Source organism: Canis lupus, chromosome 27 (genome assembly GCF_011100685.1).
Source record: "Canis lupus familiaris isolate Mischka breed German Shepherd chromosome 27, alternate assembly UU_Cfam_GSD_1.0, whole genome shotgun sequence".
NCBI lineage: Eukaryota > Metazoa > Chordata > Mammalia > Carnivora > Canidae > Canis > Canis lupus.
Genome location: NC_049248.1, coordinates 5,024,357 through 5,051,646, shown reverse-complemented (window position 1 = coordinate 5,051,646; position 27,290 = coordinate 5,024,357). Strand labels below are relative to the sequence as shown.

Here is a 27,290-nt window from a genome sequence, read left to right as displayed (position 1 = left end):
TCAGGGATGAAGAATGTCATTTCCTATGATAAAGAGTATAGTTAATCAGTAACAATCCTAAACATTTATATATCTGATAATAAGAGCTTCAAAATACATGAAGCAAAACTAATAGAACTGTAAGGGGAAATAGACGAATCCATTATAGTTGGAGATTTTAATACTCCTCTCTCAATTTCTAGAATAAATAGGTATACATAAGCAAGGATATAGAGAACTTGAACAACACTATCAGCTAACTTGATCTAATTCACATTTGTAGACTATTATACTCAACAACAGCTGAATACACTTTTTTTTTTTTCCCAACTACACAGGGAACCTTTCATAAGACCATCTTCTAGGTCATAAAATAAATCTCAGGACATTTAAAAGAATTTAATTCATGTACAGTATACTATCTGATCAAAATGGAATTTAATTTGAATTCAGTAAAAGATCTGTAAAACCTGCAAGCATTTGGTAAGTAAAAAACACTTTAACCCATTATTCAAAGAGAAAGTGAAGACAACATATCAAATTTGTGGTATGCTGCTACAACAGTACTTAAAGGGAAATTTATAGCTACTTTAATGCCTATTTTGGAAATGAAATGTCACATATCAGTGAACTACAGCTTCCTTCTTAAGAAACTAGAAAAAGAAGAGCAAATTAAACTCAAGCAGGAGCAAGGAAATAAAATTTAGAGTGGAAATCATTGAAATGAAAACAGAAAAATCAATGAAAGCAGAGATTTTTTGTGTGTGTGTGAAAACAGAAAAATCAATGAAAGCAGAGATTTCTTTTTTTGAGAAATATCAGTAGAATTGATAAACCTCTAGACAAAGAGATCAGGGGGAAAAGAAGGCAAATTATCAATATTGGCAAGAAAAACATAATATCACTACAGACATTAAAAGGTAATAAGGGAACTTTATGGACAATTCAGTGTCAATCAGTATGGCAACTTAGACAAAATGGGCATATTCTAAGATGCAGACTACCAGAGTTCCCTCAAGAGGAGATAAATGAATAACCCCAAATCTGTTAAAGAGTTTACATTTATAGAAAAGACCTACTCACAAGGAAAACTCCAGGTGCAGATGGTTTCCCTGGTAAATTCTAACACTGAAGGAAGAAACAATACTAATTCTGCACAAGCTTTCAGAAAGTTGAAGAGAAAGTTATACTTCACAACTCATTCTATGAAGCCGACATCCTGATACCAAAACCAATCAAAGATGTAACTTTGATTGTACAAGAAACTATAGACCAATATCTCTAATGAACATAGATACAAAAATTTTAAGCAAAATTTTAGCAAATTGAGTCTAACTTATAAGAAGATTACATAATTGCCAAGTGGTATTTATCCTAAAAATGCAAGGTTGGTTTAATATTTGAACAGCAATCAATGTAATTCACCATAAAAACAAACTAAAATGAAAAACTGTATGGTCATTTCAATGTATGCAGGAAAGCATTTGACAAAATCCAGTATCCCTGATAAAAACTCTCAGCAGCCTAGGAGTAGAAAGGAACTTGCTCACCTGATAAACAATAGGCAGAAAAGGACTAACTCAGCAGGCCTAGGGTGCTCAAACTATGTATGTTCTCAAGAAAGACCTGTTTCCGTTGACTGTCCTTTGCCTAGCCCCAGAGAACTGAGCTCTTAGTTTGTCTAATGAGTATATTTGCATGCCTGACATCTTGAGCTATGCTCTACCAGTTTATCCAGATAGTTTACACTGGCAGTGAGATTTATGGTAACACCTGCTTTCTCTCTGGAAGTCTGGAATGTCGGCAGCTAAGGTCAGTCACATAGGGTGCTATATGCTTATGTGAGTAACTCCTAGCATAAACCCTGAGCACTTAGACTCATGTGAGTATCCTTGGTTGGCAGTGCTTTGCACTTGCCACACACATATGAATTAAGTGTGTTCTATGTGACTCCACTGGGAGGGGACACTTGGAAGCTTATACATGGTTTCCTCTAGACCACTCCATGAGCTTTTCCCCCTTTGCTTATTTCACTGTGTATACTTTACTGTAATAAACTGTAACCATGGGTAGAACAACTTCTGAGTCCTGTGAATCCTTCTATGAGCCTGAGGATGATTGTGGGGACCTCTGACATAAGGGGCATCTACTAAATACCTATATTTAATATCAAACAAGAGTGAAAGATTGAATACTTTTTCACTAAGATCAGGAACAAACAAATGATGCCCACTCTTTATTTGACATTGTACTTGAGATTATAATCAGTGTAATAAGACAAGAAAAGTAAGGCCTAAAAAAGAAATGGCAGGCATCTATATGCTAGAAGAAAGACTATAAAACGCCTATATAGAAAATCTGATGGAATGTCCAAAAATCTAGAACTAATAAGAGGGCTTAATAAGGTTGCTGAATACAGGACCCATGTACAAAAAATAATGTATTTCTAAATACAAGTAACAATCAGAAATTGAAATTTTAAATGAAATTCCATTTATAATAATATCAGAAATATGGAATACTTAGGCATGAATTTTGAATAAATGATGTGGAAGACCTATACACTGAAAACTATAAAACATTACTTTAAAAAGTTAAGAAAGACCTAAATAAGTCAAGATATACGCCTCATTCATGAGCTGGAATACTCAATATTGTTGAAATGGCAATTATCTCTAAATTGATCACTATGCCATCCCAATCAAAATTGAAAGGACCTAGTATAGCAAAGCAATTCTGATAAGGAAGAACAAATTTGGAGTGCTAACACTACCTGATTTAAAGATTCAGTGTGAAACTACAATCATCAAAAACAGTGTAGTATTGGCAACAAGATAGAGAAAATGATTACAGAACAGAACAGAGTCCAGAAGTAGACCCGCAAACATATAAATAACTGATTATTTATTTTAAAAACAAAAGTAAAGTTAAGTGGTGAAAGGACAGTTGTTCAGTGTTTGATCAGAGGTTGTGTTTAAGCCCCTTGTGCTGGTGAGGCTTCCACCCTGTGTTGATCCATCCATGTACAGCTTAGGAAGTATTTTCAAGTCTGTCTCATGACCTGCTCTGATCATTCCTGGGTGGATACAGCCTAGTGCTTATACACAGCCTTCCTGACTCATGGTTAACTTTAGTCTCAGGAGGGCTTTTCTTGGTTATCCCTGATTCTCTGTATTAAATTTCTGTATGCTCTACTATTCTGCTTGTATCAGAGCTTTGGGCCTTTTAGTTGTTTTTCCTCAAGATTTCCAGTTTTTTCAATAATGCTTTTAGGCATGAGGTTCTCTATTTTCTGTTCCAAATAAAGTCAGTCCCTTTCAGACATGTGGAGCTCTTTGTCCTTATGGCATGTCTTTTCCCCTCAGTAGAACCTCTGTACTACTACACTTGGGGCTGGGGGTGGGAGCTGACTTTTCCCACAGTGATACCTGCACTTTGGGTGGAAGGGGTGTTGGTAGCCTCTGATCTTCTTGACTTACTCCTCCTGGCATGGAACTTCTACCTTATGAGCAAACTAGGATGGTAGCAATGGGAATCAGTATTCTTAACCTACTGGGCCTGGAGTAGAGTTTTCACCACATGAACTGGGGGACTGGGTGGAAGAACCAAGATGTCAATCCCCTCTGTTGCCTGCTCAGAATACACCTATACTCCTAGGCTGAAGATGAGAAACATCAGCAGCCTGCCCTCTTCCAGGATGAAACTAGCCCAGGACTAGGAGGTGGAGGGAAAGGGAGCCCCTGTCTTCTCAGCACATTCCTGAGGTAGAGCTTCTATAACAAAGTACTGGTGGAAGGAGGTAATGGAATATATCTTAACTCAAATGCCTCAGACTCTTGCCTGTTCTGAGATTTAGTAGATTTTCTTGAATAAATGTTTCTCCATTTGCTATATGCCCTTAGGACAATTTCTAGAGACTTTACATGTTTTTTCTTTGTTTTTGTTTTTAAAAGTAATGTTTACCAATTAAAATGCAGTTTTGCTGGGGAGAACACCCACTGAGCTCCTTACTCTGTCATCCCAAAAATTCCACCATTTTTAAGCTTTTAACAGCAGGCTTTGGATATACTTGCTATAGAGACAAGGAAGTTTTCATTAGCAAATACAATTTTCTCAAGATACTATATTTATACAACATAATATATTTTGTTAACTATAAGAAAATTATCAGAAAGCTTTTAACTGGGGCACCTGGGTGACTGAGTGGTTGAGTCTCTGCTTTTGGCTCAGGTTGTGATCCCAGGGTCCTGGGATTGAGTCCCACATCAGGCTTCCTGCAGGGAGCCTGCTTCTCCCTCTGCCTGTGTCTCTGTTCTCTCCGTCTCTCATGAATAAATAAATAAAACCTTACAAAAAAAGGAAAGCTTTTTTTTTTTTTTTTTTTTTTTTTTTTTAAAAAGGAAAGCTTTTAACTGATCTGGAAGGTGACATCATTTTTCTCCTGTAGATTGGGATTTTGACTTTAAACTCATTTTTCACATGGCCTTTCTATTTGATGATCCAGATTGTTCCCAGGCTCCATAAATATTGTCTTTGGAACAGATAGCATTATAGACAGATTCCACCAGCATACCCACTGCACTTGAAGATTTACAAAATGCTTTTTCACTTTATACTACCTTTTTTTCTTCATAGCGTGCTGTGCAGTTATCAATCCTGCCAATTAAAAACTGTGAAAATTGGCATGGTGGCTAAACTAATTCATTCAGCTAGCATTTACTAATTGTCTACTCCAAGACAGATGACTTGCACACATTCCTTTTATTGCCTATAAATGTGTTCTGATCTAGATCCATTGTATTTTGAAGTTATTAATTTAAACTTGACTTACTATTTGAACCTAATTATACAGAATAGCCCTTCCATTGGAGAGGAAAATAATTTCTTCCAGATTGCCCAGTTTGTTGGCATATAATTTTTCATAATATTCTCTAATAATTGTATTTCTGTGGTGTTGGTTATGATATCTCATTCATGATTTTATTTATTTCAGTCCTTTCTCTTTTCTTTTTGATAAGTTGGGCTAGGGGCTTAACAATTTTATTAATTCAAAGAAAGTTTCCTGGTTTCATTGATCTGTTCTACTGGGGGTTTTTTGTTTGACTGTTTCTATATTGATTATTTCTGCCCTAATTTTATTATTTCCCTTCTGCTGGCTTTAGGCTGTATTTGCTGTTCCTTTTCTAGCTCTTTTAGGTATAAAGTAAAGTTGTGTATTTGAGACTTTACTTGCTTCTTGAGATAGGCCTGCATTGCTTTGTACTTTCCTCTTTTGACCACTTTTGCCACATCCCAAAGGTTTTGGACCACTGTATTGTCATTTTCACTTGTTGCCATGTATTTCCTTTATTTCTTCTTGAATTTCTGGTTGACCAATTCATTCTTTAGTAGCATGCTGTTTAACCTCCTTGTATTTGTGGTCTTTCCAAATTTTTTCTTGTGGTTGACTTCAAGTTTCATAGTATTGTGGCCAGAAAATAAGCATGGTATGACCTCAGTGTTTTTGTACTTGTTGAGGGCTGATTTGTGACCCAGTACGTGATCTATTCTGGAGAATATCTCATATGCACTTGAAAAGAATGTGTACTCTGCTGCTTTAGGATGAAATGTTCTGAATATGTCTGTCAAGTCCATCTGGTCCAGTGTGTCATTCGAAGCCATTGTTTCCTTGTTGATCTTCTGCTTAGATGCTCTATCTATTGCTGTAAGTGGGGTCTTAAAGTCCCCTATTATTACTGTGTTATTACCAAATAAATTCCTTTATGTTTTTATTGTTTTATGTATTGGGGGGCTCCCAAGTTGGGAGCATAAGTATTTATAATTGTTAGATCTTCTTGTTGGATAGACCCCTTTATTATGGTATAGTGCCCTTCTTCATCTCTTGTTACAGTCTTTGGTTTAAAATCTAGTTTGTCTTACATAAGTATGGCTATTCTGACTTTCTTTTGACATCCATTAACATAATAAATGGTTCTCCATCCTCTCACTTTCAATCTACAGGTGTCTTTAGGTCTAAAATGAGTCTCTTATAGGCAGCATATAGATGGGTCTTGATTTTTTTTAATCTATTCTAACATCCTACATCTTTTGATTGGAACAATCCATTTATATCAAAGTGAATATTGAAAGATATAAACTTAGTGCCATTGTATTACCTGTAAAGTTGTTTCTGGTGATGTTCTCTGTTCCTTTCTAGTCTTTGTTGCTTTTGGTCTTTTTTTCCCCCCTACTCAAAGAGTTCCCTTAACGTTTCTTGCAGGGCTGGTTTGGTGGTCACAAACTCCTTTAGTTTTTGTTTGTCTGAGAAACTCTTTATCTTTCCTTCTATTCTGAACGACAGCCTTGCCTCATAGAGTATTCTTAGCTGCATATTTTTCCCATTCAGCACGTTGAATATATCATGCCACTTTTTTCTGTCCTGCCAAGTTTCTGTGGAGAGGTCTGCTGCTAACCTTATTTGTCTTCCCTTGTAAGTTAGGGATTTCTTTTCTCATGCTGCTGTTATGATTTTTTCCCCTTATCTCTATATTTTGCAAGTTTTACAGTATGTCTTGGTGTTGGCCTGCTTTTGTTGATTTTGATGGGAGTTCTCTGTGCCTCTGGATTTGGATATCTGTTTCCTTCCCCAAATTAGGGAAGTTTTTAGCTATAATTTACTCAAAGAAAGCTTCTGCCCCCTTTTCCCTCTTTTCTTCTGGGCCCATGTGATACAAATGTTACTATGCTTTATGAAGTCACTGAGTTCCCTTAGTCTACATATGTGATCCAATATTTGTCTTTCTCTCTTCTTTTCAGCTTCATTATTTTCCATAATTTTATCTTCTATATCACTTATTCATTCCTCTGCTTCTTCTATCCTTGCAGTCATTACACCCAATCAGTTTTGCATCTTGGTTGTAGCATTTTAAAATTTCAGCCTAAAAATAAATAAATAAATAAATAAAATTTCAGCTTGACTAGTTTTAGGTCTTTTATCTCTGCAGTATGGGACTCCCCGGTGTTTTCTATGCTTTTCTCTAGCCCAGTTAGTATCCTTATGATTGTTGTTTTAAATTTACTAATAATATTTCAGTTAGATCACCCTGGCCATGACCTTTTCTTGTTTTTCTTTTGGGATGAATTCCTCCGTCTTCACATTTTATCTAGGTCTCTGTCTTCTATGTGTTAGGAAAGCCTGCTATGTTTCCTGTTCTCAGAGTAATGGCTTTATGAAGAAGAGGTCATATAGTGTCTAGGGCCTGGCACTTTAGGGAATGTCCCCGGGTGTGCCATGTGCACTCTGCTATTGTGTTTTGGCTGCTCTATCCTTCAGGCCAGTCATCTGCAGAGGCTCTGCCTACAGTGAGCAGTATTTGGGCCTTGGCCAGAGTGTGGCAAGTTTTAACTAGATATGCTCTAGTCTGCTTGTTAAAAGAGGCCAGATCCTATTTCCACTAGAGCTAGAGCTTTGCAGCCCTCTATTATCAGGAGACTTGGTGGCTGTGGGTGTTCGTGCTGGTCTTCCTGGGGGAGGGGCCCACTGTTCTGGTACTCAGGCACACTTGCCCTAGTAAAGAAGCACCTACAGAGTGCAGGGGAGTGGGGCTTGGTGCAAGCAGTTTAGGCTACCACTGTTGGTGCTGTGCTACTTAGCAAGATTAGTTTATGCTGCAGGGGTGGGGGAGGGAAATGGTGCCAGCCCTCTCCCTTGTCCCATGGGAGGGAAATTTGTGCCTGCAACTGTCTGGGAAGCCCTTCCAGAAAAGCCTACAATCTCCCTTCCTGTGTCCCAGGTGTCTCTCAGATTCCTGCCTTCACCCTGTCTGTGTCTGGTCTGTCTGCCCACCCAGCAGTATAGTGCACTTGTGTTCTATCTCAGACAGGCTAGCTAAGTTTTAAAACTACAAACCTTTGGGACCCAGTGTGGCACAGATCTGGGCTGGTCCTCTGGGAGTGGGTCTCCCCATGCTGTGGCTACTGCTGGTTTGTCCCAGAAGGGCAGTTGTATGAATGTGCAAGAGCTTGGAGTTTAAAGTGCAGCAAAAAGCTGGCATCCAGGCTAGTTTCTCTCAGCAGGTGTCTCTGCCCCTATACTAACGAACAGGGCAGTGCAATGGCACTTGCTGGCTCCTTTATCCCCTAAGAGGCCATGCCACCCCTCCCAGATTCACTCCAAGAATGAGGGACCCATCTCTCCCAGTGCATCCCAGGGGATCCTCAGATCACATTTGCTCCTGGGCCTCAGCCCTCCTTCTCCACAGGAGCACTGCAGCACCTGCTGGACTCCACAGTGGCCACAATATGGACTTCTAAAACTCCAGTCTTTGGGCCCCACTGGTTATAAAAACTAATTATATGATCAGTCCCTCTCGTTTTCCTAGTCAGTAGCTTTGGGGAAGTGTTTTCCTTGTGCAATCCCCTGTGCACTTTCTCCATTCTCTCTCTCCTCTCTCTATGATCAAGGCTCTCTCCTTTCTGCAGCTTCCATGATCCTTTTCTCCTCCAAATAATGTCTCCATACTTCCTACCCTCTACAGTGTGCCCTCTTCTCTCCCCCTAGTTGTGCAGTTTGTTCTTTCAGCCATCAGATCGATTTCTTGGGTGCTCAGAATGATTTAAAATTTATCTAACTGTGTTTAAAGGAGGAGGTAAGCCTAGGGTCCTACTACTACTCTGCCATCTTAGCTCCTCTGCTAACTCTATGATTCTAGACAAAATAATTGCATTTTCTGTGCTGCTTTTTTCCCCTAACTTTAATTGGAAGATAGTGACGTCTGCACATTGGGCTATAGATAAAAATCCAGACTTTGTATCTCTGTGTGTGTGTACATATACAGATAATACATGTACATGCACATACATTTGTGTGGGTAAAATAGGTGAATTTTTATTAGAATTGGATCATACTATTTCTATTTATTATACCCTTTTGTACTCAACACTGTAGATTATAAACATCTTCCCATGCCATTAAATGAAATAGCATTAGAATAGCTATAGAAGACAAAAAAATTTTGTAAAATGTAAAGCGCTTTAGGAATGTTCTATACAATGGCGTTTATCTATAGTGCTGCCCTCTCCAAAACAGGAATAAAGATGAGGGTCTGTCCTAGGTCCCACCCAGAGCTACTTATGACAGGCAGTTTTGGAAGGACTTAAAACACTTATACTTGTAACCTGACTAAAGGTGTGATCTTAGGGACAGCGTGACATAGCAAAGCACACATGATGCATGTATACTGTATAAAGGGTATTATCTGTTTCCTCTTTCTTGTTTTCATTTCCCTTTTCCAGTAGAGAAAAGGTAGAACTCATAAGCCAAATGTTTATCTTAACTATTACCTTTAAACTCATCCTTCCAGTGCTCGTTTTGGCAGCACATATATTAAACTAATCCTTCCAAATTTGGGGAGTTATTTTCAAAAGAAAAAATAAATTTAGGTCTCTCTTGTTTTATTTCTTTCTCACAGTAAAATAGCCAACAGTGTGAACAATAATTGAAGGAAGTGCAGGAGTTTTGAATAGTTAACCTGGACAACTGATCTTAAATTTTAAATCATTGCCTTTATTTTTCTGATTAAAAGATATAAGGCAAATAGTGGGTCCTATACCTGAAGCTCTTGACACTAGGGTTTTCTATTTTTCATTTCTTAGCAGCCAGTCAACTTTAAAACATGAAGGAAAAATCCAGAAAATAATCATAAAGCAGTCCTTGGAGAAGTTTCCAAACATGAATAAAAAATAACAAGCCCCCTTCATTGAGCTCAGGTACTGTTCTTGGCACTTTACTGCATTATCTCACTCATTTCTAACAATGGTCCAGTGAGGAAGGAGCTTTTATTCTCTATTTCATGAAGAGGAAACTGTGGCCTCGACGAGGTAATTAGAAACTTATTCCAGGTTATACAGCTTTCTGGAAACAGGATGGACTATTTATTTATTTATTTATTTATTTATTTATTTATTTATTTATTTATTTATTTAATAAATTTATTTTTTATTGGTGTTCAATTTGCCAACATATAGAATAACACCCCATGCTCATCCCATCAAGTGCCCTCCTCAGTGCCCATCACCCAGTCACTCCCACCCCCCCGCCCACCTCCCCTTCCACCACCCCTAGTTCATTTCTCAGAGTTAGGAGTCTCTCATGTTCTGTCTCCCTCCCTGATATTACCCATTCATTTTTTCTCCTTTCCCCTTTATTCCCTTTCACTATTTTTTATATTCCCCAAATGAATGAGACCATATAATGTTTGTCCTTCTCCGATTGACTTATTTCACTCAACATCCAGTTCCATCCACGTCGAAGCAAATGGTGGGTATTTGTCGTTTCTAATGGCTGAGTAATATTCCATTGTATACATAGACCACATCTTCTTTATCCAGGATGGACCATTTTAAATGAAATTTAAAACAAATATTTTCCAAATTACTCAAGTAGTCCATATTTTTTGTAAAAAAAATTCAAAGATGTAGGAATTAAAAATTTTAACATATCACCAATAAGTATATACGTATGTATGTGTGTATATGATTACACACACACACACACACACACACACACACACATGCACATCAGAAAGACAGGGTAAATGATAGAATTTGTTAACCCTGGAGAAGGAAGGTGAGAAGATACCAGAAATGGAAGGGTTGGTAAAAAACGTGTCTAGCTTTATCTAGAATGTTCTTTTTGCACAGAGGCTGTTTTCATTTTTCAGTTGTGCAAATTTATTTAAAAACCCTCAAGGAATGAGGACACATTCGAGATAAAGTTAATCTTCTTTGACTAACCTCACTGCCCCTTTTCTGGTGACCCTCTTTCATCACAATCTCCACTCAAGAATGTTTAAAACTTTTCAAAGATAGTGTGGACATGAGTTCCTTGAAATAGAGAAGATTGTAAAATCGTTGACAATGAAGTATAAGGCAGTGCAGTATGGTGGTTACGTGCATAAACCCTGGATCCAGACTGCCTGAGTTTGAATCCTGGCTTCCCTATTCTATGATCTCTCTGTGCTCCAGTTTCCTCATTAATAAACTTGGGATAATAATACCTATCTTACTGGGTTGTCGTGAATCCTAAATGAGTTATTATCTGTATAGTACTTAGCATCTGGCACATTGTAAGAGCCGGATAAAAGTTACTACAATTACTATTCTTATCCTCACACTTAGAGAAAACTATGATAAATTATTGTATATCCATCTAGACTTTTTATCTCTGTGTGTGTGTACATATACACATAATACATGTATATACACATACATTTGTGTGGGTAAAAATAAGTGAATTTTTATTAGAATTGGATCGTACTAATTCTATTTATTGTAACCTTTTGTACTCAACACTGTAGATTATAAACATCTTTCCATGCCATTAAATGAAATAATGAGGGTTTAAAAGAAATCTCAGGTGTATTTGGTCATAACTAGTTGTGATAGGATGGATTCTTTTGACCAAATGTGTGAACATATGATAAGACAAATTTCTTGGCAGTATATTGAAAATCTTGAGTGCTTGTAGATATTGACAGAGCTTATTTAAATGGTTGAATGGGCATTGATATATCTTACCTGAGTGTATTATTATTTGTCTTATTTGTTAAGCAGTGATATCCAGCCATTGTAAATGTTTCTCTTCAGAGTCAATATGCCAAAGAGGATGGTATTTTTAAGGGGTTACTCTGGGAAGGACACTTGGAATATAGCTCTTTGTAGGCAGAAAAATGATGTGTAGAAAGTACATCAGTTATTAAGAAAAGCATTTCTTCCTCTGCCTCTTCCTGGCCTTTTCAGGAGACATTTCAGAAAGCAGAGGAATTCCTACCCAAGAGGACTGATAGAGAGATGGACGAGATGGACACGTCGGACACTCAGTGGGGCTGGTTTTATCTGGCCGAGTGCGGGAAGTGGCACATGTTTCAGGTATCTCCTCTCCAGAACGTACCAGAAGGGTTTCAGGTCCACTTAGCGCCACCTTGCTGCCGCACAAGCATACCAGTGCAGACCCTGAAGGACATCAGATAGCTTGACTAAAAGAAAAATGAGAAATCCTTCTAGTCCTTTTCCTTTTCCTTTCCCCAGGTTTTCTCAATCATGTATTTAGAAGAAGCAGTGCGCGTTCACTGCACACACAGAGGGTGAGTGTGACTGGGTTGCATAGTGTCAGTACGGCCAAGCAACTCCAAGTTCCGTTTGGTGGATAAGGAGAAGGGGAAGAGAGCAAGCCCATATTAAGCACCTTGTGTCCGCCAGGTATTATGTTAGATGTTGCAGGTACCTTTTCTACTCTAGCCTTCCAGCAGTTCTGACACAGATGGTAATACTCTGTCTCACAGTCAAAGAGACTAAAACGCAGAAAAGTTCTTGGGATCCGTCCAGAGTCACATTAACAGCTAGTGTGAATTTGAACCCATACTCAAAAGCCTGTGGTCTTCTTTTACTCCCAAGCCTCCTTAACAGAAGATTTAATTTGAGCCAGTGAGGAAATAGCAATTATTGTAATCATTTGTAAAAATTGTCACAACTTGGAAAGAGGGATTCTAAGCAGTTGCTGGAGTGTCTGCTGGAAATCCTGACACCGTTCTGCACACACTGGCTTAGCTGTGATTCTGCTTGTGTGTGGGAACTAGAACAGGCCATCCGTCAGTTCCCCTTGTCGCTCCATGCTCTGTATCTGTGACCACAGAACTGCCTCTGTGGCCAGGCCATTGATGTGAACAGCTGGTAAATGAAACTCTCTGGTTTGTCTTAAAGCCGGATACCAACATTCAGTGTTCAGTTAGCAGTGAAGATATCGAAAAAAGCTTCAAAACAAACCCTTGTGGCTCGATTTCTTTTACTACTTCCAAATTCAGCTACAAGATAGACTTTGCAGGTATGTTTTTTTTCCCTAATAGTTGTGTGTTTTTAGTATATTGATACAGTAAAATCTACAGTTCTGAAGATGAGAATTAGTTGATATATTTGTAAACAGTGAAGTAAATCCTTTGTGTCATATGCAGAAATCTCTCTATAAAAATTCAAGTTTAAATCTTCTTGAGGAACATTACCTTTTCTAAAGGAGAACTTGTATGCCTATTGATACTAATGTATTTGGAAACTGTTAGATATTTTGAGCTTGTGTAACACTTCTTCGGAACATAAAAAACTTTTCAGCTATTGTTTTACTCATCATCCCATCAGCCTTTTGAAGTAGTTGGGAATCTTAGTATTTTGAGAATCAGTCTGAGAGGTTAGTGACAAAGTCATAGATAGCTGGTGATAGTTTTAAGACCAAAGTTTAGCTGAACAAACCATCTCCTATCCTAGTGTCTTTTGCCAAAAAGTTATTTCTGTAATGGACATTGCCTTCTACCATTTTGTGATTTCATTGGCTCTTCTACAGAATAGCCAGCAAATATGGAAATCAGCCCCACTTTGGATTTCATCCATGATATATGGGCGTGGTTTTAGGTATCCCATGAAAAACCTGTCAGATTCAACTCTTTTAGTTTCACACTGTTAGTTTCAGTTGTTAGTTGCATAGAGACAATAGAGACATACAGAACCTGGATGGGGAGGATTTTTTTTTTAAGATTTTATCTTTAAAGTAATGTCTACACCTAACATGGGGCTTGAAATTACAACTCTGAGGTCAAGAGTTGTATGCTCTACTGAATAAGCCAGCCAGGTGCCTAGTAGAGCCTGTTTTGGCTGCTAGATGACTCAGTCCTCTAGCTGTTGCATCCTAGCTTATATGAGTAGTATCTTTATGACAGAGTTAATAGTGTGTTGTGGTACAGTAGGATAGTGAAACCTTAGGAGATCCCTTTGGATGAGCTAAGGCCCAGAAATGGTAAAGGGGGTTTGTCCAGTAAGAGGTTGATGCAACCAAATCTCTAACGATCATTGTCCCCCCACACCAAAGCTTGTTTTATTATCAAAAGCTAAAACCATTGTATTCTTTCTCCTGACTAACCATTACTTTTTTTAAAAATGACATTCAGCAGATAGGCTGCCTTTAAGGAGCCCTGACATTTTCTTTTCACTACAGTCTAGACAGAAGGTGTCTACTAGACCTTTTAGACATCTTGTGTACAAGTGGCAGTTTGGAGCAATACTGGGGCATTGTGATAAGCACACATATCAGGCTTCATGAAGAGGATGAAGTTTATCAAAGCATTTGGCAGATAATTTAGCAAGCCACATGTTTCTGAAAGAATATTTTCTAGTAAACTATATTTTGGGGAATACTTTCTCTCAAACAATGCAGTTTATTTAAAAAAATGTCTTTATCAAAGAATAGAAGTCACATATAATAATTCAGTTTCACCAGCCCTCACCATCAAAGGTATAGGTATCAGCATTTCACGTGTACTATTTGCAAAATTAGTCCCAACCATTTGGCCACAAGCCAACTCAGGTGTTCTTGATAAAAATGGTGAGGCAGAAACTCAGATTGAGGTACTGTGAGAAGACAACAAGGCTTTGCTCCCTGTGCTCAGATAATCTTGCTTTTTCCTGCACAGTGGTGATGCCAGTGTGTGCAGAACCTAAGAGAATCCAGAAAGGGCAGAACATAATTTATACCTTATAGCATATGCCTGGATGGGAGAACCTCTTTATTTAGGAATGGAATGCTGCCAGTGAGATAAAGGTACGACAACTAGCATCTCACATTAAGCCTTACTACTTAGCTTTGTGTGAATGAAGAAATGGACCTGGTGATATTACCACAGCTACGTCACAGAAGAGAGAGGAAAATGACACCTTCAGTTAGTTAATTAGTCTTTTATCACTAGAATCTCTTTAAAATATGTATTGAGTCTAGAAAGTTTTCTGTTTTTTGGTATGGATGGACAATTTAGAAAGAAGGCAAGAAATGTACCAATTTCTGAAATTCTGTGAATTATGTAAGTTTTATAGCAGTAACATATCTTTTTATCATTACCAAAATTGTTGGAGAAATCAAAGTACACTTTCCACTTAATAAAACCAACTGGAAGGTTTGGTTCTATAATTTCACTCTCTTCCTAGTACTCTTCATTTTCCTAAGTTTGGAACTCTTGCACTGGAGTATCAGTTTACAACAAGTATGAAACAGAAAGGAGTGGGCCCTGCCTACTGAGCAGCATGAGCCAAGCATCCTGGGCATGAGCGTAGGTCGAAGCCACGCTCCCTGAATAGCACTTTTATGTCGTGATAAGAAGATGAATAGTGAGGTGTCCTTTTTTTTTTTGAGGTGTCCTTGATAGACTGCGCTTGTCAGCCCCCCAAGATTCCCCATCGCCATGTGGTGTGGCTACACATCTTCGTGACTGCTTACAGCACAGTATGTTCCTACTGCTTATCTAATATATTTGTCTTTGTTTACAGAAATGAAGCAAATGAATCTCATCACTGGAAAACAGCGCTTAATAAAAAGAGCCCCCTTTTCTATCAGTGCTTTCAGGTATTGTAAAGAGAATAGGGGTAGAAAGAGTGGGCTTTTCTCCTCTTTCATAGTATTTGACTGAGGAACAAGTAGACTGAAAATGTTTGGGTAATTTAATTATCTTGATGTTTTCATTACTGAATTTCACATTAGTTGATGAACTAACAATATGATTATTTTCTGCCCTGTTTCCTTTCCTGTTATCCTCTTCATTTCCCCTTAATGCATTTACATTTTTTTTATTACTTCAGGACAGTTACAGAATGCCATATGACCTCTGCTATAAGTCCTTAAAATAACTTACTGAAGTAGGTTTGAATTACCTGGCAAATACTCTGACAGAACCATCCAGTTACATGGACCGTAAATCCTTAGGCAGTTGCCCACTTTATCTCTACTTCCACTTATCCCCACTGGGCAACTCCTAGGAGTGATTTCAAATTTGTCATGACCAAAGGAGTCCTACAGAAGGTGGGAGTGCGGCAGGCTGGCTGCACAGCTCTCTGCTCCTGGGGCTGGTCACACGTTTTCCTTTTTGCTCTTCCTGGTTGTATACAGCCTAAAAAGAAAGGCATAGATGCCAGAAGAGAATAAGTATTTGTTATTCATGTGAATGCAATTGAACGGGAAAATCTTAGAGCATACCTCCTACTTTCTGCCCAAGCAAATATTGGAATTCCTGCTGTTCAAAGAACGTAGAATCAATAGAAGAAAAATGCTAGCATGTGAATTAGAGCTCCTTTGCTCTTCCCAAGGAGCTATTTTGAAAGGATTTTAGTAAGGAAAGAAATGCTTTAAGTTTCTATCAGTTTGTTTCTTACAACTTTTGGCTTATATTTTAGCATCAAGATTTAAAAGCTTTTCAAGTACTTATATAATGAATGCCCTATACTTCTATGGAATATGGAAAATATTATTTTCTTGCCAGCCACATCATATATTTATTCTTAACTACAAGGAATATAATCAAGGAATTACTTAGCTTCCAAGAGTATGTAATCTGGGAGAAAAATGAAATATAATCATAGAAAATGTTAATGTAATTGTATGTTGTTATTTCTGGTGTACTTTGTGGGGAGAAGCAGCACACTGGGGGAGGGGGGTCGATCACTTTGTTCTGTCAGAGACTTTAGAAACCATAGAACAAAGTCAGGAGAGGGAGAGAATAACCAGACTAGAGGACAATAAGCAAGATAATAACAGAGGAGGAACAGTTAAGTAGGCTACAGTAGAATGAGGTAGGTAAGTGGGGACTGATACAGAAATATTTATTTATGGCAGGGATCTATTGAGCATGTATTACATGCAAGATGATTGATTCACATTTCCTACTGGCAAGGAAATTACAATTAATAAGGCTACAGTCTACATAAAATTAGAGGAAAAAAACTTTTCTGAGGCTAACAGATACTTCAGGCAAGTAACAAACAAAACATAATAAAACAAACCCCTCCCCCCAAAAAAAGAAAAATGACAAGAACAAGACAAAAACAAAAACAAAAACAAAAACCAAACACTGAGGAAAGTACTGGTGCTCATTATCATCAAGGGCTCATCTCTGTAATATCTCTTAGGAATCTCTGAGTAGAAGACCCACAACCCATTAGAAACATATGACTTGACTCATAATAAGAGAACTACAAATTATACCAGACTATTTTTTACTATCAGACTGTCAGACATTCAAAAGTTTGATAACAAGCAATTATGGAGAGATTGTGGGGAAATAGGAATTCTATTTCTGGTGATAATGAGTATAACCTTCAAGGAGGGCATTTTTGGGGCAGTATCTCTCAGAATCCTAAACAAATATATTCTTTGACTCAGAAATTCCATTTCAAAGATGTTATCCTACAGATAAAAAGCTTTTCAAGCTTTTTACATACCACACTAGTGGGTATGTAAAATGGCAAAGTGATAACCTTGTTGTTTTGCAGTATTCTTAACAGTAGCAAAAGGTCAAAGACAAGCCAAATATCATCAACAAGGGACCTGTTACATAAATGGTGTTGCATCTGCAGCATGGAACTCTATGCACCTGCAAAATAGATTGCACTTACTCATTCAGCCACTATATATTGAGTGTTTGGGCCAGGTTCTGTGGTAGGGACGGGAATGAGGATACTCTATTGCCTGATACAGAAAGATCTCTAGGAACATAAGAAGTGGGAAAAAATGGCTGCATAAAACATGTTTTTGCTACCATTTTTGTGAAGATTTGGTTTGTGATAACTCCAAAGTCTGAAAACCCTGCTTACTTCATTTTGGGGCAAGAGGTACAATTGGACAGACCTTGTAAGGACTAGAGAGGGAAGGAAACTGCTCGCTGTTTGCTTCTTTATATATACATTCTGAAGATATATGATTGTAGGATCTTTTCAAGAATTACAATGAGCTTTAAAAATGAAGCTAAAACTGGGTGTTATTCTGTATGTTGGTAAATTGAACACCAATAAAAATTATTTTATTAAAAAAAATAAAAATGAAGCTAAAGATAGGCTTGAAATTTATGATTTTCTTTCAGTAACCTCCAGTCCCAAGAGAGGACTAGTATGTTCTTTTCAGCCTTTTGCCATGAAGCCCTCCAACTTATTATCTTTTGTGTTCCCATCCAGTGGCTTCAGCGTGGTGGACAGATTTTCAAAGTTTCACTGGCCACGCTAGGTGAATTACCTCAGGCTGTGAATGGGCAAAAGAGGGCAGTAAACAAAGAAAAGTTTAGGTTTGAGTTAGAGCTTGAAGGACATTGAATGAATGGCGGAGAAATTTGGATTTTATTTGGTAGGCAGTATCAATCTGTTAAAGAGTTTGTTTATTATCAAGAGTTTGCTTTTCTTCTTGGAAATTCCTTTATCTAAAATCTTCTTTACATTTTAAAGAAATTCTGGCAATTTTAGAAAAACATGACAGAATTAAAAACTGTTTTTGAAATTTTGATGTTATTCAAGATTGGCTGTTTTCCATCAAAGTTATCTGTTCAACACCCAAAAAGCAGCACACAGGAGACATTGAGTAAATATTTGAAAATAAAGAACTGAAGGCTTCAATTAATTGTGTTTGTCACAATATCCCAAACATAAAATTTCAGCTTTGGAGAAAAGGTGAAATTAAATCATCAGCCATAATTATCACCAGCTTCTAATACTGTATTGTGTCTTTTGCCATTTAAAGTTACATCTGTGAAAATGAGGCCATCCCCATGCCCCCGCACTGGGAGAACGTGAACACTGACGTGCCCTATCAGGTAAGAACAGGGCTGGCGAGCTGCACCGCCAAGAGTGGAAGGGGCCCCAGTAAAACTATGCAAACTTCTTTTTGCAGCTGGTTCCTTTGCACAGTCAAACACTCGAGTATAACGAAGTTGCCAGTCTCTTTGGGAAAACAATGGACCGCAGCAGAATTAAAAGAATTCAGAGAATTCAAAACCTGGACTTGTGGGAGTTCTTCTGCAGGTGAGGCAGCGTCTGGCCCAAGCCCTGTCTGTGGCCTCTAAGGCTTCTGGAGTCTTGGAGAAGGCGAAGCACAAATGTTGACCTGTGTTGCCTTGGCGGTGTTGTACCAGCTGTGTATCTCAGCACGCCTCCTCAGTGTGCTCTCCAGGGGTTGGGGTGGAGAGTGAGATGACAGAGAGCCACCCTCGAGGTCAAGACTAGGCTCGCTTACAGTACTGTGGCTTTCAAGGTGCAGAGCTGTATATTGTGGCTGCAGTCAGCATTAGAAAGGAGTCTAGAGAACTATTTAAGTTTTGTTGGCCTGGCTTTAGTGGCACAGCCCTCTATGTGGAATTAGAAGTCATGGAAACATTGTTGAATTTTCTAAAAAAGCAATTATACCATCTTCCCTGTAGTCATTTGCTTATTTTGTTTTGTAGGACATTGTGAAATACACCTTCAAATGTCCTGGTAGGCACATTGTTATGTAGTAGATTTAAAATTTCAATTGATTACTTAATTTAGGTTGGAAACTACCCATTGGATTGCTCAGTATGCATTTACCCTAAAAATAAAGCCTGTTACAGAAAACTTAAAGGTATTGTCCAAATTAACCTATTATGCTGTATTTTTTAATAACATAAATTACTTAAGATAATGGTTTCCTGGAATACTTTTATTAAATTTATGTTTTTAAAATATGAGCAGACCTTTTTAAAAAATTTATTTATCTTAGAGAGAGCACATGCACACACATGCATGCAAGTGGGGGAAGGGCAGAGAGAATCTTCAAGCAGACTCCCTGCTGAACATGGAGCCCCAGGTGGGTATCCATCTCAGGATCCATGAAATCATGACCTGACCAGAAATGACAAGTAAGTTGCTTAACCGACTGAGCCACCCAGGCGCCCCTAAATATGAGCAGACTTTTAATATTTACTCAGGAAAACTTCAAATAATACAGTCTGATATAATGAATATAATGCATCATAATATAATGTATCAATCATCCTGACTAAACGTGTTAGGATTTACCAAACATAACCTATCTCCTTTATTTCTATTGTTGTTGCTGAAGTATTTCAAAGTAAATCGCAGGCCTTATATATTTGAAAATCAGGCTGACTTTTGTTTGGTAATGATACATGGAATTCTTTCATGTTACTGATGAGTAATAATACAGCCTGAGTATATTCCTGGTTTTATTAGCATAATAGCTTATGATAAAATAAAGGTATTTCAGTGTATATTCTTTACAGTCTTGAGTCTGAACCAAGCCAACTTTTATTTCTGACAATAATGACTTTAACTGAGTTTAGAAGATTTTATTGGGTTCTTCTTAGATGATTCTTTTGTCAAGGAAGATGGAGACCTCTCTCTCCTGTAACTTTATTCTCTCAGTGAAAAAAGATAAATTTTCTAAAATGGTCTGATGAAAACTTAATTCATTATTTTTAATCAGGCCTCTGAAGTGGATTTCAATTATAATTGAATTCATAATTTGAGTTGTCTCAATTCAATCCTAGTGGTAAAATGTACCAGTGAATCCCCATGTTTGAACATTGTATACCAGGAATTTTACTGGAAATCATTTCACTCTGTTGATGCCCTTAATGATTTGGCATAATGTTGGCCTATAGAAATCTCTGACGGTAAATGAACCTGTCACCTGCTCTGACAGTAGAAAATACTTGGTCTCATTGTAAGGACAGCCTGTTATTTTGACATCTTCACAAAGACTAAAAATCCTAGTTTACTCTCATCATCTTAAAATCTCTGGCTCACTGTACAGGCAGAGGGGCCCACATGAGTCCATCAGCATGTTTTGATGTTGCTCAGGCCTTTTTGACCTCTCTCCCTTCTTCCAACAAATATGTTATAGCACCTACTTTGTGACAGGCGCTATTCTAGGCATACTTGGGACATAACAATGAACAGAACCATAACTCAGATGAGGATCCAGGCAATTGCACCACAAAATGAATATAAAAATTATGATAAATGATTAGAGAACAAGGTAAAAGGTAGTCAGAAGATTGAGCATTCAGGAGTTTGTAGTAGAGCTGTTGGAACAGTTTTGTGATTTTCTTCAGTAGCTTTACTTGACTTGGATCGATCCAGACTTGAGGTCAGAGAGTTAGCAGGATCAGACCATACAGGGCCTTACAAACTCAAAACTGAGAGGTTTGGATTTTTTTTTTCATGGACAGTGGAAATCCATTATAGAACTTGAACCAAGGGAATGATCAATCCAATTTGCATTTTAGAAAAATGATTTATCAGGCTATACTAAAAGTAGTGGTTTAAAGTAGTGGTTCTCAATTAGGAGTCATTTTGCCCATCAGGGAATATCTGGCAATGACTGGAGATGATTTTTAATTGTCACGTGGTTGGATGCGGAATTAATACTGGCATCAACTAGAAAGAAGTCAGGAGTGAAAAACATTCTACCATGCATAAGACAGCCTCTCATAACAGTCACAAATGGCAGTGGTGCAAAGGCTGAGAAACACTGGTTTAAAGGAGTCCACTGGGTGTTATACTATATGTTGACAAATTGAATTTAAATTTAAAAAATAATTTTTAAAAAAGGAGTCAGAGGTCCAAGAGGGTGGAGGAGTAGAGACTTTAGTTTTGTCTGGTCCTAGGAATTCAGCTAGGTAGCTATCAAATCATTTTGAACACTTGTGAACTCTACCAGAGATCTAAGAAAAGAATAGCTGCAACTTTATAAATAGAAAAGTGACCACTTTCTGCAAGGACGACAAGATGGGAAAACTTAGCTCAAAAAAAAAAGAAAACAGGAGGCAGTACTGATTGACAGGGACCTAATCATATGGATATAAGTAAGATACTGGAGCTAGAGTTCAGAATAATGATTATAAAGATACTATTTGGGCTAGAAAAAAATCATAGATAGCACTAGAGAATCCCTTTCTGGAGAAATGAAAGAACTAAAATCTAAGTTAAAATAAAAAAGGCTATTGATGAGATGCAATAAAAAATGGAGGTTCTAAAAAAAAAATTTAAAAAAATGGAGGTTCTAATGGCTAGGATAAATGAAGCAGAAGAGAGAATTAGTGATGTAGAAATCAAAATGATGGAGAATAAATGGGCTAAGAAGAGAGATAAACAACTACTAAATCAGGAGGGAAGAATTTGAAAGATAAGTGTTACCATAAAGTGAAACAATGCTGGAATTGGGATCCCAGAAGAAGAGGAGAGAGAGGGTGGGGGTAGGGGAAGAAGGTATATTGGAGCAAATTATAGCAGAGAATCTCCCTAATCTGGCGAAGAAAACAGACATTCAAGTCCAGAAGGCACAGAGAACCCCCTTAAAAATCAATAAAAATAGGTCAACACCCCAACATATAATAGTGAAACTTGCAAATCTCGGAGACAAAGAGGAAATCCTGAAATCAGCCCAGGAGAAGAGATCTGTAACCTACAAGTGTAGAAACATTAGACTGGCAGCAGACCTATCCACAAAGACCTGGCAAGCCAGAAAGGACTGGCATCATATATTCAGGATACTAAATGAGAAAAATATGCAGCCACGAATATTTTATCCAGCTCAGATGTCATTCAAAATAGAAGAATAGATAAAAATACTTCCAGGACAAACAGAAACTGAAAGAATTTGTGATCACTAAACTAGCCCTGCAAGAACTATTAAAAGGGATCCTTTAAGCAAAAAGAGAGCCCAAAAGTAACATAGACCAGAAAGAAACAAAGAAAATATGCAGAAACAGAGACTTCATAGGTAATACAATGGCACTAAATTCATATCTTTCAATAGTTACTCTGAACATAAATGGGCTAAACGCCCCAATCAAAAGACAGTGTATCAGATTGGATAAAAAAGCAAGACTAATCAATTGCTGTCTGCAAGAGACGGATTTTAGACCCAAAGACACCTCCAGAATGAAAGTGAGGGTGTAGAGAACCATTTATCATGCTAATGGACAACAGAAGAAGCTGGGGTGGCAATCCTTATATCAGACAAACTAGATTTTAAACCAAAGACTGTAATAGAGATGAGGAAGGACACTATATCATATTAAAGGGTCTATCCAACAAGAAGATCTAACAATTGTAAATATTTATGCCTCTAATGTGAAACCAGCCAACTATATAAGCCAATTAATAGCAAAATTAAAGAAACACATCAATAATAATACAATAGTAGGAGGGGACTTTAACACCACACCCACTACAATGGACAGATCATGTAAGCAGATGAACAAGGAAATAACGGCTTCAAAAGACACACTGGACCGGATGAACTTCACAGATATATTCAGAGCATTATATCCTAAAACATGAGGATATACATTCTTCTGTAGTGCACATGGAACATTCTCCAGAATAGATCACATACTGGGTCACAAATCAGATCTCAGCTGATATAAAAAAGATTAGAGTGAAAGTCAGTGAAATAGAAACCAAAAAGAACTGTAGAAGAGATCCATGAAACTAAGAGCTGCTTCTTTAAAGAATTAATAAGATCAATAAACCACTTGCCAGATGTATCAAAAAGAAAGAAAAAGGACTCAAATTCATTAATGAAAGAGAAGAGATCACAACCAACACAGAAGAAATACAATTATAAAAACATATTATAAGCAACTATGTGCCAACAAATTAGGCAATCTGAGAGAAATAGATGCATTCCTAGAGATGTATAAACTACCAGAACTGAAACAGGAAGAAGTAGAAAACCTGAGCATACCCATAACCAGCAAGGAATTGAAGCCGTAATCAGAAATCTCTCAAAAAACAAGAGTCCAGGGCCAGATGGCTTACCAGGGGAATTCTACCGAACATTTAAAGAAGAATTAATATCTATTTTTCTGAAGAAGTTTCAAAAAATGGAAATGGAAGAAAAACTTCCAAACTCATTTTTTGAGGCCAGCATTACCTTGATCCTGAAACCAGAGAAAGACCCCACCAAAAAGCAGAATTACAGACCAATATCCCTGATGAACATGGATGTAAAAATTCTTACCAGGATACTAGCCAATAGGATCCAAGAGTAAAGGATCTTTAATCCAAGATTAAAAGGATTATTCACCATGACCAAGTGCAATTTATTCCTGGGCTGCAGGAGTGGTTCAACATCTGCAAATCAATCAATGTGATACACTACATTAATAAAAGAAAGGACAGGAACCATATGCTCCTCTCAAGAGATGCAGAAAGAGCATTTGACAAAGTACAGCATCCTTTCTTGATTAAACTCTTCAGAGTGTAGGGATAGAGGGAATATTCCTCAGCATCTTAAAAGTCATCTATGAAAAGCCCACAGCAAATATCATTCTCAAGGGGGAAAAACTGAGAGCCTTTCCTCTATGATCAGGAACACAACAGGGATGTCCACTCTCACCACTGTTTTTCAACATAGTACTAAAAGTCCTTGCCTCAGCAATCAGAGAACAAAAAGAAATAAAAGGCATGTGAACCAGCAAAGAAGTCAAACTCTCACTCTTCGCAGATGACATGATAGTCTATGTGGAAAACCCAAAAGACTCCACCCCAAGATTGCTAGAACTCATACAGGAATTCAGCAATGTGGCAGGATATAAACTCAAAGCACAGACATCAGCTGCATTCCTACACGCTAACAATGAGGCAGAAAAGAGAAATTAAGGAGTTGATCCCACTTATAATAACACCAAAACCCAGAAGATACCTAGTAATAAACCTAACCAAAGAGGCAAAGGATCTGTACTCAGAAAACTATAGAACACTCATGAAAGAAATTGAGGAAGATACAAAGAAATGGAAAAATGTTCCATGCTCATGGATTGGAAGAACAGATATTGTTGAAATGTCAGTGCTACCTAGAGCAATCTATACATTCAGTGAAATAAGTATCAAAATACCATCAACTTTTTTTTACAGAGCTGGAACAGATAATCCTAAAATTTGTATGGAACCAGAAAAGACCCTGAATAGCCAGAGGAATGTTGAAAAAGAAAACCAAAACTGGTGGCATCACAATCTCAGACTTCAGTTTCTATGACAAAACTGTGATAATCAAGACAGTATGGTATTGGCACAAAAACAGACACATATATCAATGGAACAGAATAAAGAACCCAGATATAGGCACTCCACTCTATGCTGTTGGGAAAAGTGGACAGCCATATGCAGAAGAATGGAACTGGACCATTTCCTTACACCATACACAAAGATAAACTCAAAATGGTTGAAAGATCTAAATGTGAGGCAGGAATCCCATCAAAATCCTAGAGAAGAATGACCTCAGCCACAGCCACTTCTTGCTAGACACATCTCCAAAGACAAGGGAAACAAAGTCAAAAATGAACTATTAGGACTTCATCCAGATAAAAAGCTTTTGCACAGCAAAGGAAACAGTCAACAAAACCAAAAGACAACCAACAGAATGGGAGTGGATATTGATAAATATCTTATCAGATAAATGGCTAGTATCCAAAATCTATAAAGAACTAATCAAACTCAACACCCAAAGAACAAATAATCCAATTAAGAAATGGACAGAAGACATGAACAGACATTTCTCCAAAGAAGACATATAAATGGCCAAAAGACACATGAAAAAGTGTTCAACATCACCGGGCATCAGAGAAGTACAAATCAAAACCACAATGAGATACCACTTCACATCAGTCAGAATGGCTAAAATTAACAAATCAGGAAACGACAGATGTTGGTAAGGATGTGGAGAAAGGGGAACCCTCTTACACTGGTGATGGGAATGCAAGCTGGTGCAGCCACTCTGGAAAACAGTATGGAGGTTCTTCAGAAAGTTGAAAATAGAGCTACCTTACGACCTAGCAATTGCAATACTAGGGTTTTACCCCAGAGATACAAAGGTAGTGATCCGAAGGGGCACCTGCACCCAATATTAATAGCAGCAATATCCACCAATAGCGAAACTGTGGAAAGAGCCCAGATGTCCATCAACAGCTGAATGGATAAAGAAGATGTGGTATGTATATACAATGGAATATGAACCAACTATCAAAAAAATGAAATCTTGCCATTTGCAATGACATAGATGGAACTAGACGGTATTATGCTTATTTCAATAAGTCAATCAGAGAAAGACAGTTATCATATGATCTCACTCATATGTGGATTTTAAGACACAAAACAGAGGATCATAGGGGAAGAGAGGAAAAAATAAAGCAAAATCAGAGAGAGAGAAAAACCAATAAGACACTCTTAGTCATAGGAAACAAACTGAGGAGTTGCTGGAGGGGATGGGGTAACTAGGTGCTAGACATTAAGGAGGGCATGTGATGTAATGAGCATTGGGTGTTATATAAAACTGAGGAATAAAAAAAGAAAACCTGATGAATCATGGACCTCTACCTCTAAAACTAATAATGCATTGTATGTTAATTGAAATTAAAAAATATATACAGAAGAAATCCATGTCTTTCTCAAGAGTGGTGAGATAAAATTAAAAAAATAAAAAAGTCACAGAAGCAGGGAGACTAATTTAGGAAATTGTTTCAGTAATTGAACATTAAACTTTGGTTCAGGTGGCCCGAACCAAAGTGGCATTTGCTGTGTTGGAGTGAAGAGGGCGAGTTTGAGATACTAAGAATGTGGAATGATGATTTAATGTGTTCAGTGCAAGGATATGAAAAGGTAACTCCAGAATTTCTGATTCATTTCAGTTGACTAAGGGAATATGGGTAGGAACAGATTTTGGTCTTTGTCTTTAGGGAGGATGGGGAGGAAGTAGTAGTTGATACATGTGTCATGACTCAGGAGAGTGGTATAGGCTAGAAATAATGGTTTTGGTATTATTAGAAAATGTGAGGTCGTAGAAGCCATAGAATTGATAAGATGACCAGGGAGTGTATGTAGATTAAGAAGAGGACCAAGGACTGAACTCTGCAAGGGACGGACAGAGGAAAACTCAAGGCAGAAACTGAGAAGTAACAACACAGAGAGTGGAAGAAATCCAGTAGAAGAGGAAAAGGACATCAAAAGGAAGAAAGTGGTTTAAGCAAGTAGGTGTCATCCTCAGGGCTACATACAAAAGTAGGTGTCATCCTCAGGGCTACATGCTAAGTAAAATAATATTGAATATGTTCTTGGATATTGCAACAAGAAGGTCATTGGTATCCTTGATGAGAACCATGTTGGCAGATTCTGTGTTGTATACAGAGCAAATGTTGACAACTCTTCAAAGAAGCTTGGCAGTGAAGAGGAAGAAAGATGTGAGAAGATGGGCACTGTGGAGTTGCAAAGGGTGTCTTTGTTTTGTTTTGTTATAGTTTTTGAATTTAAAGATTGGAGGGATCTGAGCATGTGTAAATTATAGTAGGAAAGAACCCAGGGAGGGAGAGTTTAAAGGACAAGAGAAAGGGAAAGTGTAATTGATGCATTAAGGCTCCTAAAGAGGTGCGATGGGATGGAATTCAGAGAATATACTATACTATACAGAAGGTGCTAGATGAGGGTGGTCCAGTCATGTTTAT

At 37.7% G+C, this 27,290-nt stretch overlaps 1 protein-coding gene across 4 annotated transcripts in view; it reads left to right on the top strand.

The window, feature by feature from the left end:
* The window catches only part of PARP11 (poly(ADP-ribose) polymerase family member 11), a 46,788-nt gene that overhangs the window by 10,117 nt on the left and 9,381 nt on the right, over positions 1 to 27,290 (top strand). The window contains exons 2-7 of one of the 4 annotated variants that reach the window (XM_038576511.1): positions 9,616 to 9,726; positions 11,758 to 11,886; positions 12,718 to 12,838; positions 15,319 to 15,394; positions 18,548 to 18,620; positions 18,698 to 18,828. In XM_038576511.1, coding sequence (XP_038432439.1) covers positions 11,809 to 11,886; positions 12,718 to 12,838; positions 15,319 to 15,394; positions 18,548 to 18,620; positions 18,698 to 18,828 — 479 coding nt within the window. In that variant the 5' untranslated portion in view covers positions 9,616 to 9,726; positions 11,758 to 11,808. Of the gene's footprint in view, positions 1 to 9,612; positions 9,727 to 11,757; positions 11,887 to 12,717; positions 12,839 to 15,318; positions 15,395 to 18,547; positions 18,621 to 18,697; positions 18,829 to 27,290 lie in introns of all 4 variants that reach the window. The other 3 variants (XM_038576510.1, XM_038576509.1, XM_038576512.1) reach the window with 3 other exon arrangements.